The sequence below is a fragment of the Camelina sativa genome, chromosome 8 (genome assembly GCF_030686135.1).
Source record: "Camelina sativa cultivar CO46 ecotype springtype chromosome 8, ASM3068613v1".
Classification (NCBI taxonomy): Eukaryota; Viridiplantae; Streptophyta; class Magnoliopsida; order Brassicales; family Brassicaceae; genus Camelina; species Camelina sativa.
Genome location: NC_141887.1, coordinates 19,045,055 through 19,057,609, shown reverse-complemented (window position 1 = coordinate 19,057,609; position 12,555 = coordinate 19,045,055). Strand labels below are relative to the sequence as shown.

The window sequence follows — 12,555 nt, the reverse complement described above, 5'->3', positions numbered from 1 at the left end:
GTCGCACGTGGAGACCATAGCTGACGCATTATGCCGAGCTGCAAAGCATATCGAGGTTGAAGAAGAAAAGGCCGTCGGCGCCAAGAAACACGCAGCGGCAAAGAACATCACGACAAAAGGGCCAACGGTCGTAGTCCCAAAGGTCGAACACGTCGAGCCCCGACAACATTTTACTTGTAATCAAGATCGTACTCGTCGAACTTATGCAATTGGCAAAGATTCACAGCCCGACTTACCATGGAATAAGTACGTCCGGAAGGAAGGAGGTGAGAGTAGCACGACTCAATACTGTGATTACCATCAAAGTACCACCCATGCAACCGAAGAGTGTCGCTACCTCCAAACAATCCTCATGGAACGGTACAAAAAGGGCGCAATAGTCGTCGAGTCTGACAGAAGCAAAATAGCCCGACCAGGAAGAAACGTTACCAAGCGAGCCGAGAATATCGCCCAAAAATTCGTAAAGGACTCCAACACCGTCGACGATCAAAGAGGAGACAAAATGGAAATACCGGACGATGTCACTCATGATAAGCGGCCGCGTACAGATCGTTAGCCCGAGCAACACCCTCCACAGCCAAGACGACAAATAAACATGATTATGGGTGGGCTAGCAGGATGTAATGACTCGGTCAGATCGATAAGGGGCTATACCAAGAAAGCCATTGAGGATCAACTCCACGAACACGCTGATATCCTTCGACAACAGCGATCTAGAGGGGTTAGATCTGCCCTATAATGACCCGTTGGTTGTCGAGCTCCTAATTAGCGAGAGCCAAGTCAAAAGAATCTTGGTCGACACCGGAAGCTTGGTAAATGTGATCTTCAGGAATGTTCTGGCACAAATGGAAGTCAGCGAGAGTGAAATCAAGCCGGAGTGCCATTCTTTAACCGGTTTCGACGGAGATTTCATCATGTCAATCAGCACCATCGACCTACCGATCTTCGTTGGGGGAATGGCTCGGTATTCCCGGTTCGCTGTCATCGACAAGCCTACCATCTATAACGTCATCCTAGGAACCTTGTGGCTCCATAAGATGAACGCAGTCCCGTCGATGTATCACCAGTGCGTCAAGTTTCCAACGCCAAAAGGCGTATATACGTTACGCGGTAACCAACAGCGCCCAAGGGCGTGTTTCCTGATTGAACACAAGATTCGCACGACAAAGAAGTTATAGCAACCAAAGCGCTAGGGCGGCGATGACAGCACGTCAACAACCGATGGAAAGCCGACTCCAATCCAGCAAGGTGTCGCCGCAACAGAAGAAGTGAACCTTGACGAGACTGATACAAAGCGATGTGTGAATATCGGAACGGAGATAACTCCAGCCATGTGCGACGAGCTGATCCTTTTCCTCAAGACCAACATCACAACATTTGCATGGAAAGTGGCTGATATGAGAGGAATCAATCCGACAATTACAACTCACGAACTCAACGCTGACCCAACGCATAAGCCAGTGAAGCAGAAACGACGCAAGCTAGGTCTTGAGAGGTCGCAAGCGGTAAACGAAGAAGTTGAAAAGCTCCTCGGCGCCGGGTCCATCATAGAAGTAAGATACCCCGAATGGCTAGCTAACCCGGTGTTCGTCAAAAAGAAGAATGGGAAATGGCGAGTCTGTGTGGATTTTATCGACCTTAATAATGTCTGCCCAAAGGACAGCTTCCCATTACCATGGATCATTCAACTCGTCGAAGCAACCGTGGGCAACGAGCACGAGGACGATCAGGAAAATACATCATTCATTACCGACAAAGGAATCTATTGCTATAAGGTCATGCCTTTTGGCTTGAAGAATGCGGGAGCAACTTACCAGCGACATGTCAACAAGATGTTCGTCGAGCAACTCGGCAAGACCATGGAAGTATACATAGACGACATGCTCGTCAAATCACAGCGTGCCAGCGAGCATATCACTCATCTCCAAAAATATTTTGATACTCTGAATAAGTACAGAATGATGTTAAATCCAGCCAAATGCACCTTTGGAGTCAAGTCGGGAGAGTTTCTCGGCTACCTGGTAACTCGGCGAGGTATTGAAGCAAATCCGAAGCAAATCAAGGTGATCATCTACCTACCATCGTCGAGGAATGCCAGAGAGGTACAACGACTGACCGAACGAATCACCGCTTTGAATCGTTTTATATCCAGGTCGACGGACAAGTGCCTGCCATTTTATCAACTCCTCAAGACCAAAGGAAAGTTCGAATGGAATGAGGCTTGCCATGACGCGTTCAGCTAACTGAAGAGCTACTTATCGACGCCGCCGATCCTTGCAAAGCCGGAGCTTGGCGAAGTCTTGTTCCTTTACATCGCGGTATCTGCATCAGCAGTCAGTAGAGTGCTTGTCAAAGACAACCGAGGCGAAAAACGACCTATCTTCTATAAAAGCAAGTCCCTTGATGACGCCGAGACGGTCCATAAGCATATGATTGTTGAGTGCTGTGTCCTCGACGAGCATTGTCCGTCGGAGGCTTGTACTGCCGACCTCGGCGGGTGCCATTGCTTCCATCCCATAGGCCAGGGAGAACGGAGTTTGGTTCGTAGCCTGTCGCGGGGTCGTACGGTAGAACCAAATTATGTCATTTAACTCATTGTTCCAAGCACCCTTTTTGGCATCTAACCTTTTCTTCAAGCCGTCGAGTATAGTCTTATTCGTTACTTTGGCCTGCCCGTTTCCTTGTGGGTATCTTAGCGTTGACTTCCTTAACTTGATCCTCCACTTTGCGCAGAAGTCTTCTTACGGTAAGGAGATGAACTGGGAGCCATTATTGGTGACTATTTCGTAAGGTAGGCCGTGACGGCAGATGATATACTTCCATACAAAGAGCTGGACGTCTTTGGCTTTTATTTTGGTGTAGGACTCGGCTTCGACCCACTTTGTGAAATAGTCAGTGAGGACGAGGATGTAGCGTTTCTGTCTCGAAGCGGGTAGCGGGCCGATATTGTCCATCGCCCAGCGCACGAAATATGGAGCTATGCCAGCTCATAGTAGCTCAGTCGTCTGATCGATGGTGGGGGCGTGGCGCTGGCACTTCTCACATTTCACTACAAACTTCTCACAATCAAAAATCATTGTCTCCCTCATGGTTTCCATCATGACCCGTTCTGTGTCGTCACCGTGTAGACACGATAACAAGGCTCCTGACGCGGTCCATTGAAGTAAGTGTTCGTTCATCAAGGTATAATGGGTGGCCTTCGTTCTCAACCGCCGTTTGGCCCATTTATTTGTTTGGCCCATCAACTGAATCTCGATTCGCCAAACTGTCTTGTCGTCATCCAAAGGAGGCTCGAACTACCATCTCGAGGTCGCAGTTTTCCAGGTGGTTCTGATTTCGTTCGGCTGATGAAGGGCAAGGCAGGTTTCTACTTGAGCTTCTTTGATGCTTGGTGTGTCGATGCTTCCGACTGGGATAATCCGTCGAAGGTCCGGATCTGACGTTGAAGCGAGTGCTGCTAGAGCATCGGCTGGAGCGTTGTGTCCCCTGGGGATCTTTATGAGTTCGAACTCGTCGAAACGCTTGGATAGGATCCTGACGATGTCGAGGTAAGCAACCATTGGCTTTCTTTTAGCATCGTACTCTCTTGAGAGTCACAAAAAGCTCGGATTCGCTTAATTTGCATTCTACTAGCGAGCTTGAGCCCGATGATAAGAGTTTCATACTCGGCGTCATTATTGGTTGCTTAGAACCAAAGATGGAAGGACTGTTCCAAAATTTCCCCAGTCGGAGACGTTATTCGAATCCCCACGCCGGACCCTAGGTGGGAGGACGCACCATCAACATGGAGGGTCCATTGTCCGTCCAAAGGGTCGGCGGGCGTTGGCTCGACTCCCTCTAATGGTAATTCGATTAAGAAGTCGGCCAACACTTGGGACTTTGCGGCTGGGCGGGTGCAGAATTTGATATCATACTCGCTAAGCTCGATTGTCCATTTCGTCAGTCGTCCGGATTGGTTCGGACAGGTCAGGACGGCGATGGTGTGTGACTGGAAGTATGATCGGAGTTTTCTTGCTGAAGTGACGACTACCAGGGCGACCTTCTTGACTGTCGGGTAACGAGTCTCGACGTCATCAAGGGACTTGCTTTTATAGAAGATAGGTCGTTGTTCGCCTCGGTTGTCTTTGACAAGCACACTACTGACTGCTGATGCAGATACCGCGATGTAAAGGAACAAGACTTCGCCGAGCTCCGGCTTTGCAAGGATCGGGGGCGTCGATAAGTAGCTCTTCAGTTTGCTGAATGCGTCATGGCAAGCCTCATTCGATTCGAACTTTCCTTTGGTCTTGAGGAGTTGATAAAATGGCAGGCACTTGTCCGTCGACCTGGATATAAAACGATTCAAGGCGGTGATTCGTTCGGTCAGTCGTTGTACCTCTCTGGCATTCCTCGGCGATGGTAGGTAGATGATCACCTTGATTTGCTTCGGATTTGCTTCAATACCTCGCCGAGTTACCAGGTAGCCGAGAAACTCTCCCGACTTGACTGCAAAGGTGCATTTGGCTGGATTTAACATCATTCTGTACTTATTCAGAGTATCAAAATATTTTTGGAGATGAGTGATATGCTTGGTGGCACGCTGTGATTTGACGAGCATGTCGTCTATGTATACTTCCATGGTCTTGCCGAGTTGCTCGACGAACATCTTGTTGATATGTCGCTGGTAAGTTGCTCCCACATTCTTCAAGCCAAAAGGCATGACCTTATAGCAATAGATTCCTCTGTCGGTAATGAATGATGTCTTTTCCTGATCGTCCTTGTGCTCGTTGCCCGCGGCTGCTTCGACGAGTTGAATGATCCGTGGTAATGGGAAGCTGTCCTTTGGGCAGACTTTATTAAGGTCGATAAAATCCACACAGACTCGCCATTTCCCATTCTTCTTTTTGACGACCACCGGGTTAGCTAGCCATTCGGGGTTTTTTACTTCTATGATGGACCCGGCGCCGAGGAGCTTTTCAACTTCTTCGTTTACCGCTTGCAACCTCTCAAGACCTAGCTTGCGTCGTTTCTGCTTCACTGGCTTATGCGTTGGGTCAGCGTTGAGTTCGTGAGTTGTAATTGTCGGATTGATTCCTCTCATATCAGCCACTTCCATGCAAATGTTGTGATGTTGGTCTTGAGGAAAAGGATCAGCGCGTCGCGCATGACTGGAGTTATCTCCGTTCCGATATTCACACATCACTTTGTATCAGTCTCGTCAAGGTTCACTTCTTCTGTTGCGGCGACACCTTGCTGGATTGGAGTCGGCTTTCCATCGGTTGGTGACGTGCTGTCATCGCCGCCCTGGCGCTTTGGTTGCTATAACTTCTTTGCCGTGCGAATCTTGTGTTCAATCAGGAAACACGCCCTTGGGCTCTGTTGGTTACCGCGTAACGTATATATGCCTTTTGGCGTTGGAAACTTGACGCACTGGTGATACATCGACGGGACTGCGTTCATCTTACGGAGCCACAAGGTTCCTAGGATGACGTTATAGATGGTAGGCTTGTCGATGACAGCGAACCGGGAATACCGAGCCGTTCCCCCAACGAAGATCGGTAGGTCGATGGTGCTGATTGACATGATGAAATCTCCGTCGAAACCGGTTAAAGAATGGCACTCCGGCTTGATGTCACTCTCGCTGACTTCCATTTGTGCCAGAACATTCGTGAAGATCACGTTTACCAAGCTTCCGGTGTCGACCAAGATTCTTTTGACTTGGCTCTCGCTAATTACGAGCTCGACAACCAACGGGTCATTATGGGGCAGATCTAACCCCTCTAGATCGCTGTTGTCGAAGGATATCAGCGTGTTCGTGGAGTTGATCCTCAATGGCTTTCTTGGTATAGCCCCTTATCGATCTGACCGAGTCATTACATCCTGCTAGCCCACCCATAATCATGTTTATTCGTCGTCTTGGCTGTGGAGGGTGTTGCTCGGGCTAACGATCTGTACGCGGCCGCTTATCATGAGTGACATCGTCCGGTATTTCCATTTTGTCTCCTCTTTGATCGTCGACGGTATTGGAGTCCTTTACGAATTTTCGGGCGATATTCTCGGCTCGCTTGATTACGTTTCTTCCTGGTCGGGCTATTTTGCTTCTGTCAGACTCGACGACTATTGCGCCCTTTTTGTACCGTTCCATGAGGATTGTTTGGAGGTAGCGACACTCTTCGGTTGAGTGGGTGGTACTTTGATGGTAATCATAGTATTGAGTCATGCTACTCTCACCTCCTTCCTTCCGGACGTACTTATTCCATGGTAAGTCGGGCTGTGAATCTCTGCCAATTGCATAAGTTCGACGAGTACAATCTTGATTACAAGTAAAATGTTGTCGGGGCTCGACGTGTTCGACCTTTGGGACTACGACCGTTGGCCCTTTTGTCGTGATGTTCTTTGCCGCTGCGTGTTTCTTGGCGCCGACGGCCTTTTCTTCTTCAACCTCGATATGCTTTGCAGCTCGGCATAATGCGTCAGCTATGGTCTCCACGTGCGACAAGGACAGTTCTTCCATAAACCAAGATTCGTACCACAACACGTTCTTTAGTGCGACGATAGCTGCAGCATCCAGAATTGAGACGTTAATGACGGCCTCCTTAAATCGTCCAATAAATGATCGGAGTGATTCCTAGCGTTCCTGAGTTAGGGAGTAGTCGGCATGAGAGTTCTTGTTCTCCATTAGAACAGAGAATTGCTTCAAGAATTCGGTTATTAGGTCTATGATATTGTCAATTGACCCAGATGGGAGTCGTGAGACTTGACATGCTCCGACATCATACTCCGCCGGGCTGAATTGCAAGGGACCGAGAGCCATTCCGAAAATAAGTAGAAAGTCTCGTGGGTTGACTGTGCCGTCGTAGTAGCCTAGTCTTGGCTTGACCGTTCGTCGTACCGGTGTGGTCGCGAGACTTTTTGAGAACGACGTTCGCTGTGTTGCCTTGAATACAAGGTCCACCTCCGGTGCCCTGCTCGTCGCTTTATGAAATTTCATCTCCATTTCTTGCATCTTTTCCCTGATTTCCTTCAGCTCCGTGTCCTTTACCCTGCTACTCTGCTCGTCACCTGCGTGGTGGGATTACGTTTGGGCTCGTTAGTTTGCACCTAGGGTCCCACTGTCGTTCCGATCAAGAGGAGGTTTGTTGGATTCTGTCGAGCAGAGTGAAGATGGTCTATTTCTTCTTGGGAACTGACTTGTGGTGCGGTCAGTGCGTCCAAACGAGTGTTAGTTCGTTGTTCCTGTTGGTTGAGGCGTGTCAATATCCCGCGGAAAATTTTGTTTATGCTGGAGACGGGCTGACTGTTAACCAAGGTGAGTTGTGCGGGGTTCTGCGTTGCCTCTATGTTTGCCGGGCTTGTTAGGTTCGTCGCGATGATGAATGTCTCTGGGCTTTCTGCCGCTACAGCCTTCCTCAGGGCATCCGGGGTTGGAAGGATGTTCTGCTCCATTCACGGGGTTATCGTTCCGCCCGACGAACCAATCTCTTTGTTTCCGTCTTTTGCGAGTCCAGTCATCTCGTCTAGCTCTAGTAGGTCCGTCTTTCAAACTTAAAAGAAAATTTTGACTTGGCTCCCCCTACCTGGCGCACCAAATTGTTGATGTCCAGATCGGTCACAATTAAAGAGTTTAGTTCAGTAAAAAGGAGGTCAAAATTCTCTTTATCATTCGGTGTCGGAGCACAATACGTCAGGCTACAAAATGGACTAGACGAGTTTAAATACCGAACAAAAATACAATGGACAAACTTCAAGCTCATCGATTCTATGCTTCGAGCTGGAGAGCTCTAGTACTTTTTATCCGTGTTCTCCCTCCCCTTTTTCTGCGGGATCGTACGTCCGTATTATAGAAAGTCGTGTCGGTTCGTCACCTAAAATAACCAAATTGTTCTTCCTTCCTTAATGTGATTATTTGGGCTTCAGAGGGTTTTTCCTGGGCCAGACTTTGTGTGAGGGGGAGAATCCACCCCCAACAGTTCCCATGTTTTTTGGTAGTTTATACATTTGTCTAGTACTAAACCAAAGGTGGCTATATTCCCTCTTAGTGCCATTCTAACGTCAGAGTAAAGCCTACACAAATTAGATAATTTCATGTTTGTTGAAAAGAGATGAATAAATAACAAGTTCAGGACGACAAATCATTGATCAGCGTTCCAAGCAGGAGAAGTTGAAGTATATGAGATAATGTCGCCATATTTGCTGAAACCCTTAAGTTTATTAATAAACTAGTGAAGCCAAATGGTTTAAATAAAATTGTGAATAAATCTGCTGGATCAGCGTTCCAAGCAGCAAGTTTAAATAAAATTGTGTGTAGTCTAATGGTTGAGGGTTTGTAGAAGGCTCCTTTTTGAGAATAAATCTGCTGGATCATATGGTTAAAGCCTTGATTCAATCTTCGTTTTCTTTTTCAAAAAAAAAAAAAAAAAAAACTAGTGAAGCCAAAACGCACCATATTGGTGCTTGCTTAATCAATGACAACAACATTATTACTTTTTTAACACATATTTTTTTAAAAAGAAACAAACTAAAGAAAAATTGATCATATACAACGACAAACACAGCTGCAAGTTTCCTTTTCTTTATAATATAAGACAAATGCATGATTATAAAATTGATAGACTTCAAATATATATTCTAACGAACGAGACGGCAATGCAAAATTGTGGTGACATTATGAACTTGGGGAAAGAGAGGACTAGGGATTAAACAATTATATACAACGTTACAAAATTTTGTATAAATAGTAAACCACACCTATGGATTTGTATCATCAAACTTCAGTTTATTGAACATAAAAGGCAAAAAACATTTTATAGCAAAGAGAAAAGAAATGGCAAAGAACCTCAACTATGTCAGCTTCACCATCCTGTTGATAGTCCTCTTGATGGCTTTCACCGGTATGTATATTTAACCAAGTTTTCTATTATGCTCTTCATTTGTCTTCCAATTATCATGTGCTGACGATCCTGATGAATATGTCACCTGATAGAAATCATGAAGACCGAGGCTCAAACATGCTCCACATTCCTCGACGAATGCGGGCCAGACCCGTTCCTAGGTACAAATGCTGATTGCTTTAACTGTTGCAAATACACATACGGGAGTCCTCCAGCATGTAAAGGCCTTGTTGAGGGAAGCGACAAACATTGTCACTGCTACCAAAATCCATAAGGTTTTGAAATAACCTCGTACAGTTACCGAACGTAACATTTCTTTTCTCATTTGGTGTAAAGGACATGACATGTGATTATGTTTATGTTTAAGTTTCTTTTGCTTCCAAATAAAAAATCGACGGTAAAGCTCACTGCTTGCAGATAAGCTCATGTTGTGTGCACTTTTGTTTTATTCTGATTACGAAAATTATTTTGTGTTTGTGTTTCTCATTTCATTCCTGTCTACGTTCAAAATCTTGTCGACCGAAGAAATTCAATAAAAATATTTATCTCATTTGGAGGTATAAACTTGGACTGTAAAATCAGTTTATAGGATGCATGTTTCACGCTAATAAGAAAAAATATTATTATTGCAAAAAGGAAAAAAATTACTTTATCTCAATCGCATGATTGGTTTATTACTCGGTGTTCGTACAAAAGGCCCATCCATTCGACTAGTTGTACATACTCAGGCAGAGGAAAACCATATGTATTATATATTGCTTAAGCGATTAAGAGTATGAGAAAAGGGTTTAATTAAAGATCTTATCTGTAACACAGTATATGAAACATATCTACGACACGTCTCGTTAGAATGAGCATAACTTCTGAATGGCTGAACGTATTGGTACAGGAGGTGAAGGAGGACTCGGTCAGATTTCTATGAAGCGGACCGGTTGACGACTGCAGGCTAGGGTCCCGTTGAATATGACCTGGTAAAGTCAGTCAGTCTCATCTTTGAATTTCTGAGAGGACTTAGGAGAAGCTTATTCGTGATGTACTGAGATTGTTCGGGAGACATGGTCCAAGCCCGGTGAAGGAATAAAATGATTGACACCAATAATGTTTATTTTGTAAATAAGAAAGGTTTTTAAAAATTGCCCATAATAGGATGGCTTTCAAACTGTCTTGAAACAGGGTTTGCTTCGCCGTTTTGTCTATTTTGCTCAAAAATCTATAAAAGCATCTTTGGAGCACAAACGCTTGCAATTGGCCTTGAAGCCACTAATATCACGTCTAATCCTCTATGGGCAAAAATACGATGTTATAAGCCTGCAACGTTGGATGTGCATTTAGGGGTTACTTAGCCATGTGATATTTTTTCGCTTATAGTTTTATGCTTTTACTTGTTAATCACAGGAAAAGAATCTTAGAAATTATACTCAGTTGATTTGGTAGTCGAACTGCGTGATTGAGTTCTCATCTTGTATTATGTAAAAGCTTTGCTTCAGTTTATGTATCGTTTTTCACTAGATATATCGTTGTTTCCCCTTTCCGATTACTAGTTTGCATTATATTCACTTCCCATTTTGTTGGAATGTCGCACATAAGGAGATGCTTAAATGTCAAGAAAATCGATATAGTGTCGCCATGATTGCTGTGTTGTAATGCAGCTGAAACCCTAAAGATTATTAATTAATGATTTAATGAAGCCAAATCGTTTTCATTGTTGGATTAAAAAATTGCCCAGATTCGTGCTTATTCTATCCATGACACCACAATGTCATTTTTAAACAATAGTTACTTACAAACTAACGAAAATAACTTATTATAATTAAGAAATTAGTTAGAGAGATGACCAAAGCAATATCTTCCTTTTGGTTGATTATTTTAAGACAGTGCATGATTAAAAAAAAGGATACACTCTGAAAACAAAATGTAATGAAAAAGACGGCAATGTACAATGTGTCGACATTATGAACTTGGGAAAGCCTGAAAGAAGAGGAGGGATTAATAAAACAAGAGTATAACATTGGAACAAAATATTAATTGAGTATAAATGGATCATCACACCTATGGATTTGCATCTTCAAAGTTTAAAGTTTAGTGAAAAGAAAAAAGAAGAAACATAGTCTAAGAAAAAGCAAACAAAAACCAAAAGAAATGGCAATAAACCTCAACTCCATCAGCTTTAGCGTTCTCTTGGTTGTCCTCGTGATGGCTTCAACCGCTATTGATTGAACCTAGTTCTCTATTATACTATTCAGTTGTAATCTTGTGCTGATGATTTTTTGATAAATATTTTAACATCTAGGAATCCTCAAGAGCGAGGCTGGTACTAATTGTCCGGGTGGGTGCTCTACTGCCTCTGAACGTGTGTTCTTAGGCGAGTGCGGACCTGACCCATACGCAGGTACAGAAGCTGATTGCTGTACGTGTTGCAAAAACACCTACAAGACTTCCTAATGTACCATGTTGGTCGGCTGTTGAGGGAACCATCAAACATTGCCATTGCTACAAACATGTCTGAAATAACCTCCTATAATTACCAAGTGTAACTTTTGTTTCCATTTGGTGTGAGGACATGACATGTGTGTATGTTTACGTTCAAGTTTATTTTGCTTCCAAATAAAACATCAAGGGCAAAGCTTATCACTGCTTTCGCCAAAGTATTGTAAGCTCATGTTTGTTTCTACTCTTGTTTCATTCTGAATATATACTGAAGGTTTTTTTCGTGTTATACTAAAGCTCCCTTACCGCTCTCAATCAATTTAATTGCTTCACATCCTTAATTTTTTTACCCTTATAAAAGACATTTTGATGAAACGTCATTTATGTGTAAAGAAATGATTGGGGTACGCAAATGTTAAATGTAAATATTATTTCAAAGACTTGGTGACAAGGTTGTGTGAGTCTGTCTATTAGTAAACTAATATCACAATTCAGTTGTAGTTAAGTGACAAAAATTGTTAGCAACATTACAAAAAAAAATTCATTATTCATCACATTTTTTTGAGCAAAAACTCGAACATACTCTTTTTGTTTATTTATGGATAATATTAGTAGATGTTCAAGTTTTATAAAAAATTAAGATAATAACTATGATTTTTTTTTAATAATTAGAAAACGATTATGGACCCAATGATTTAGAAAGGGTGAATTGACAACATCACCTTTCTTTTATTTTATAATTGGAGAGAATAAGAGAAATATTGGATGGCCAATACAAAAAAAAGATAACAATTTTGTGCTGATGGTCTTGATGAATATGTCATCTGGTAGAAATTTTGAAGACCGAGGCTCAAACATGCTCCACGTTCCTCGACGAGTGCGGGCCAGAACCGTTCCTGGGTGCAAATGCTGATTGCTTTAACTGTTGCAAATACACATACGAAAGTCCTCCAGCATGTAAAGGGCTTGTTGAGGGAAGCGACAAACACTGTCACTGCTACCAAAATCCCTAAGGTTTTCATATAACCTCATAGAGTTACTAAATGTAACATTTCTTTTCTCATTTCCTGTAAGGACAATGACATGTGATTATGTTTATGTTCCTTTTTTTTGCTTCCAAATAAAAAATAGCCAGGGTAAAGCTTATCACTGCTTCCTTGTAAGCTCATGTCGTGTGCACTTTTGTTTCATTCTGATTACTAAATTGGTTTTATGTTTGTGTTTCTCATTTCATTCCCGTCTACATTCAAAATTTTGT

At 43.6% G+C, this 12,555-nt stretch overlaps 1 protein-coding gene and 1 pseudogene across 1 annotated transcript; both read left to right on the top strand.

Moving 5' to 3' along the window:
* The first annotated feature begins 8,745 nt into the window (after nt 1-8,745).
* LOC109125946 (defensin-like protein 206) lies at nt 8,746-9,434 on the top strand. The gene is made up of 2 exons (XM_019228761.2): nt 8,746-8,870; nt 8,963-9,434. Exons 1-2 carry the CDS (start codon nt 8,804-8,806, stop codon nt 9,142-9,144), a joined length of 249 nt encoding a protein of 82 aa, XP_019084306.1. The 5' UTR covers nt 8,746-8,803; the 3' UTR covers nt 9,145-9,434.
* A 1,575-nt stretch (nt 9,435-11,009) lies between these two features.
* Nucleotides 11,010-12,310, top strand: LOC104709586 (defensin-like protein 206 pseudogene; annotated as a pseudogene).
* Nucleotides 12,311-12,555: the final 245 nt, after the last annotated feature.

What these genes read in the sequence shown, in the direction of transcription:
- LOC109125946 (XM_019228761.2), top strand. Translation starts at nt 8,804, where the DNA reads ATGGCAAAGAACCTCAACTATGTCAGCTTCACCATCCTGTTGATAGTC. An exon ending in CCTCTTGATGGCTTTCACCG is followed by an intron (nt 8,871 to 8,962) that starts GTATGTATATTT and finishes GTCACCTGATAG; the next exon opens with AAATCATGAAGACCGAGGCT.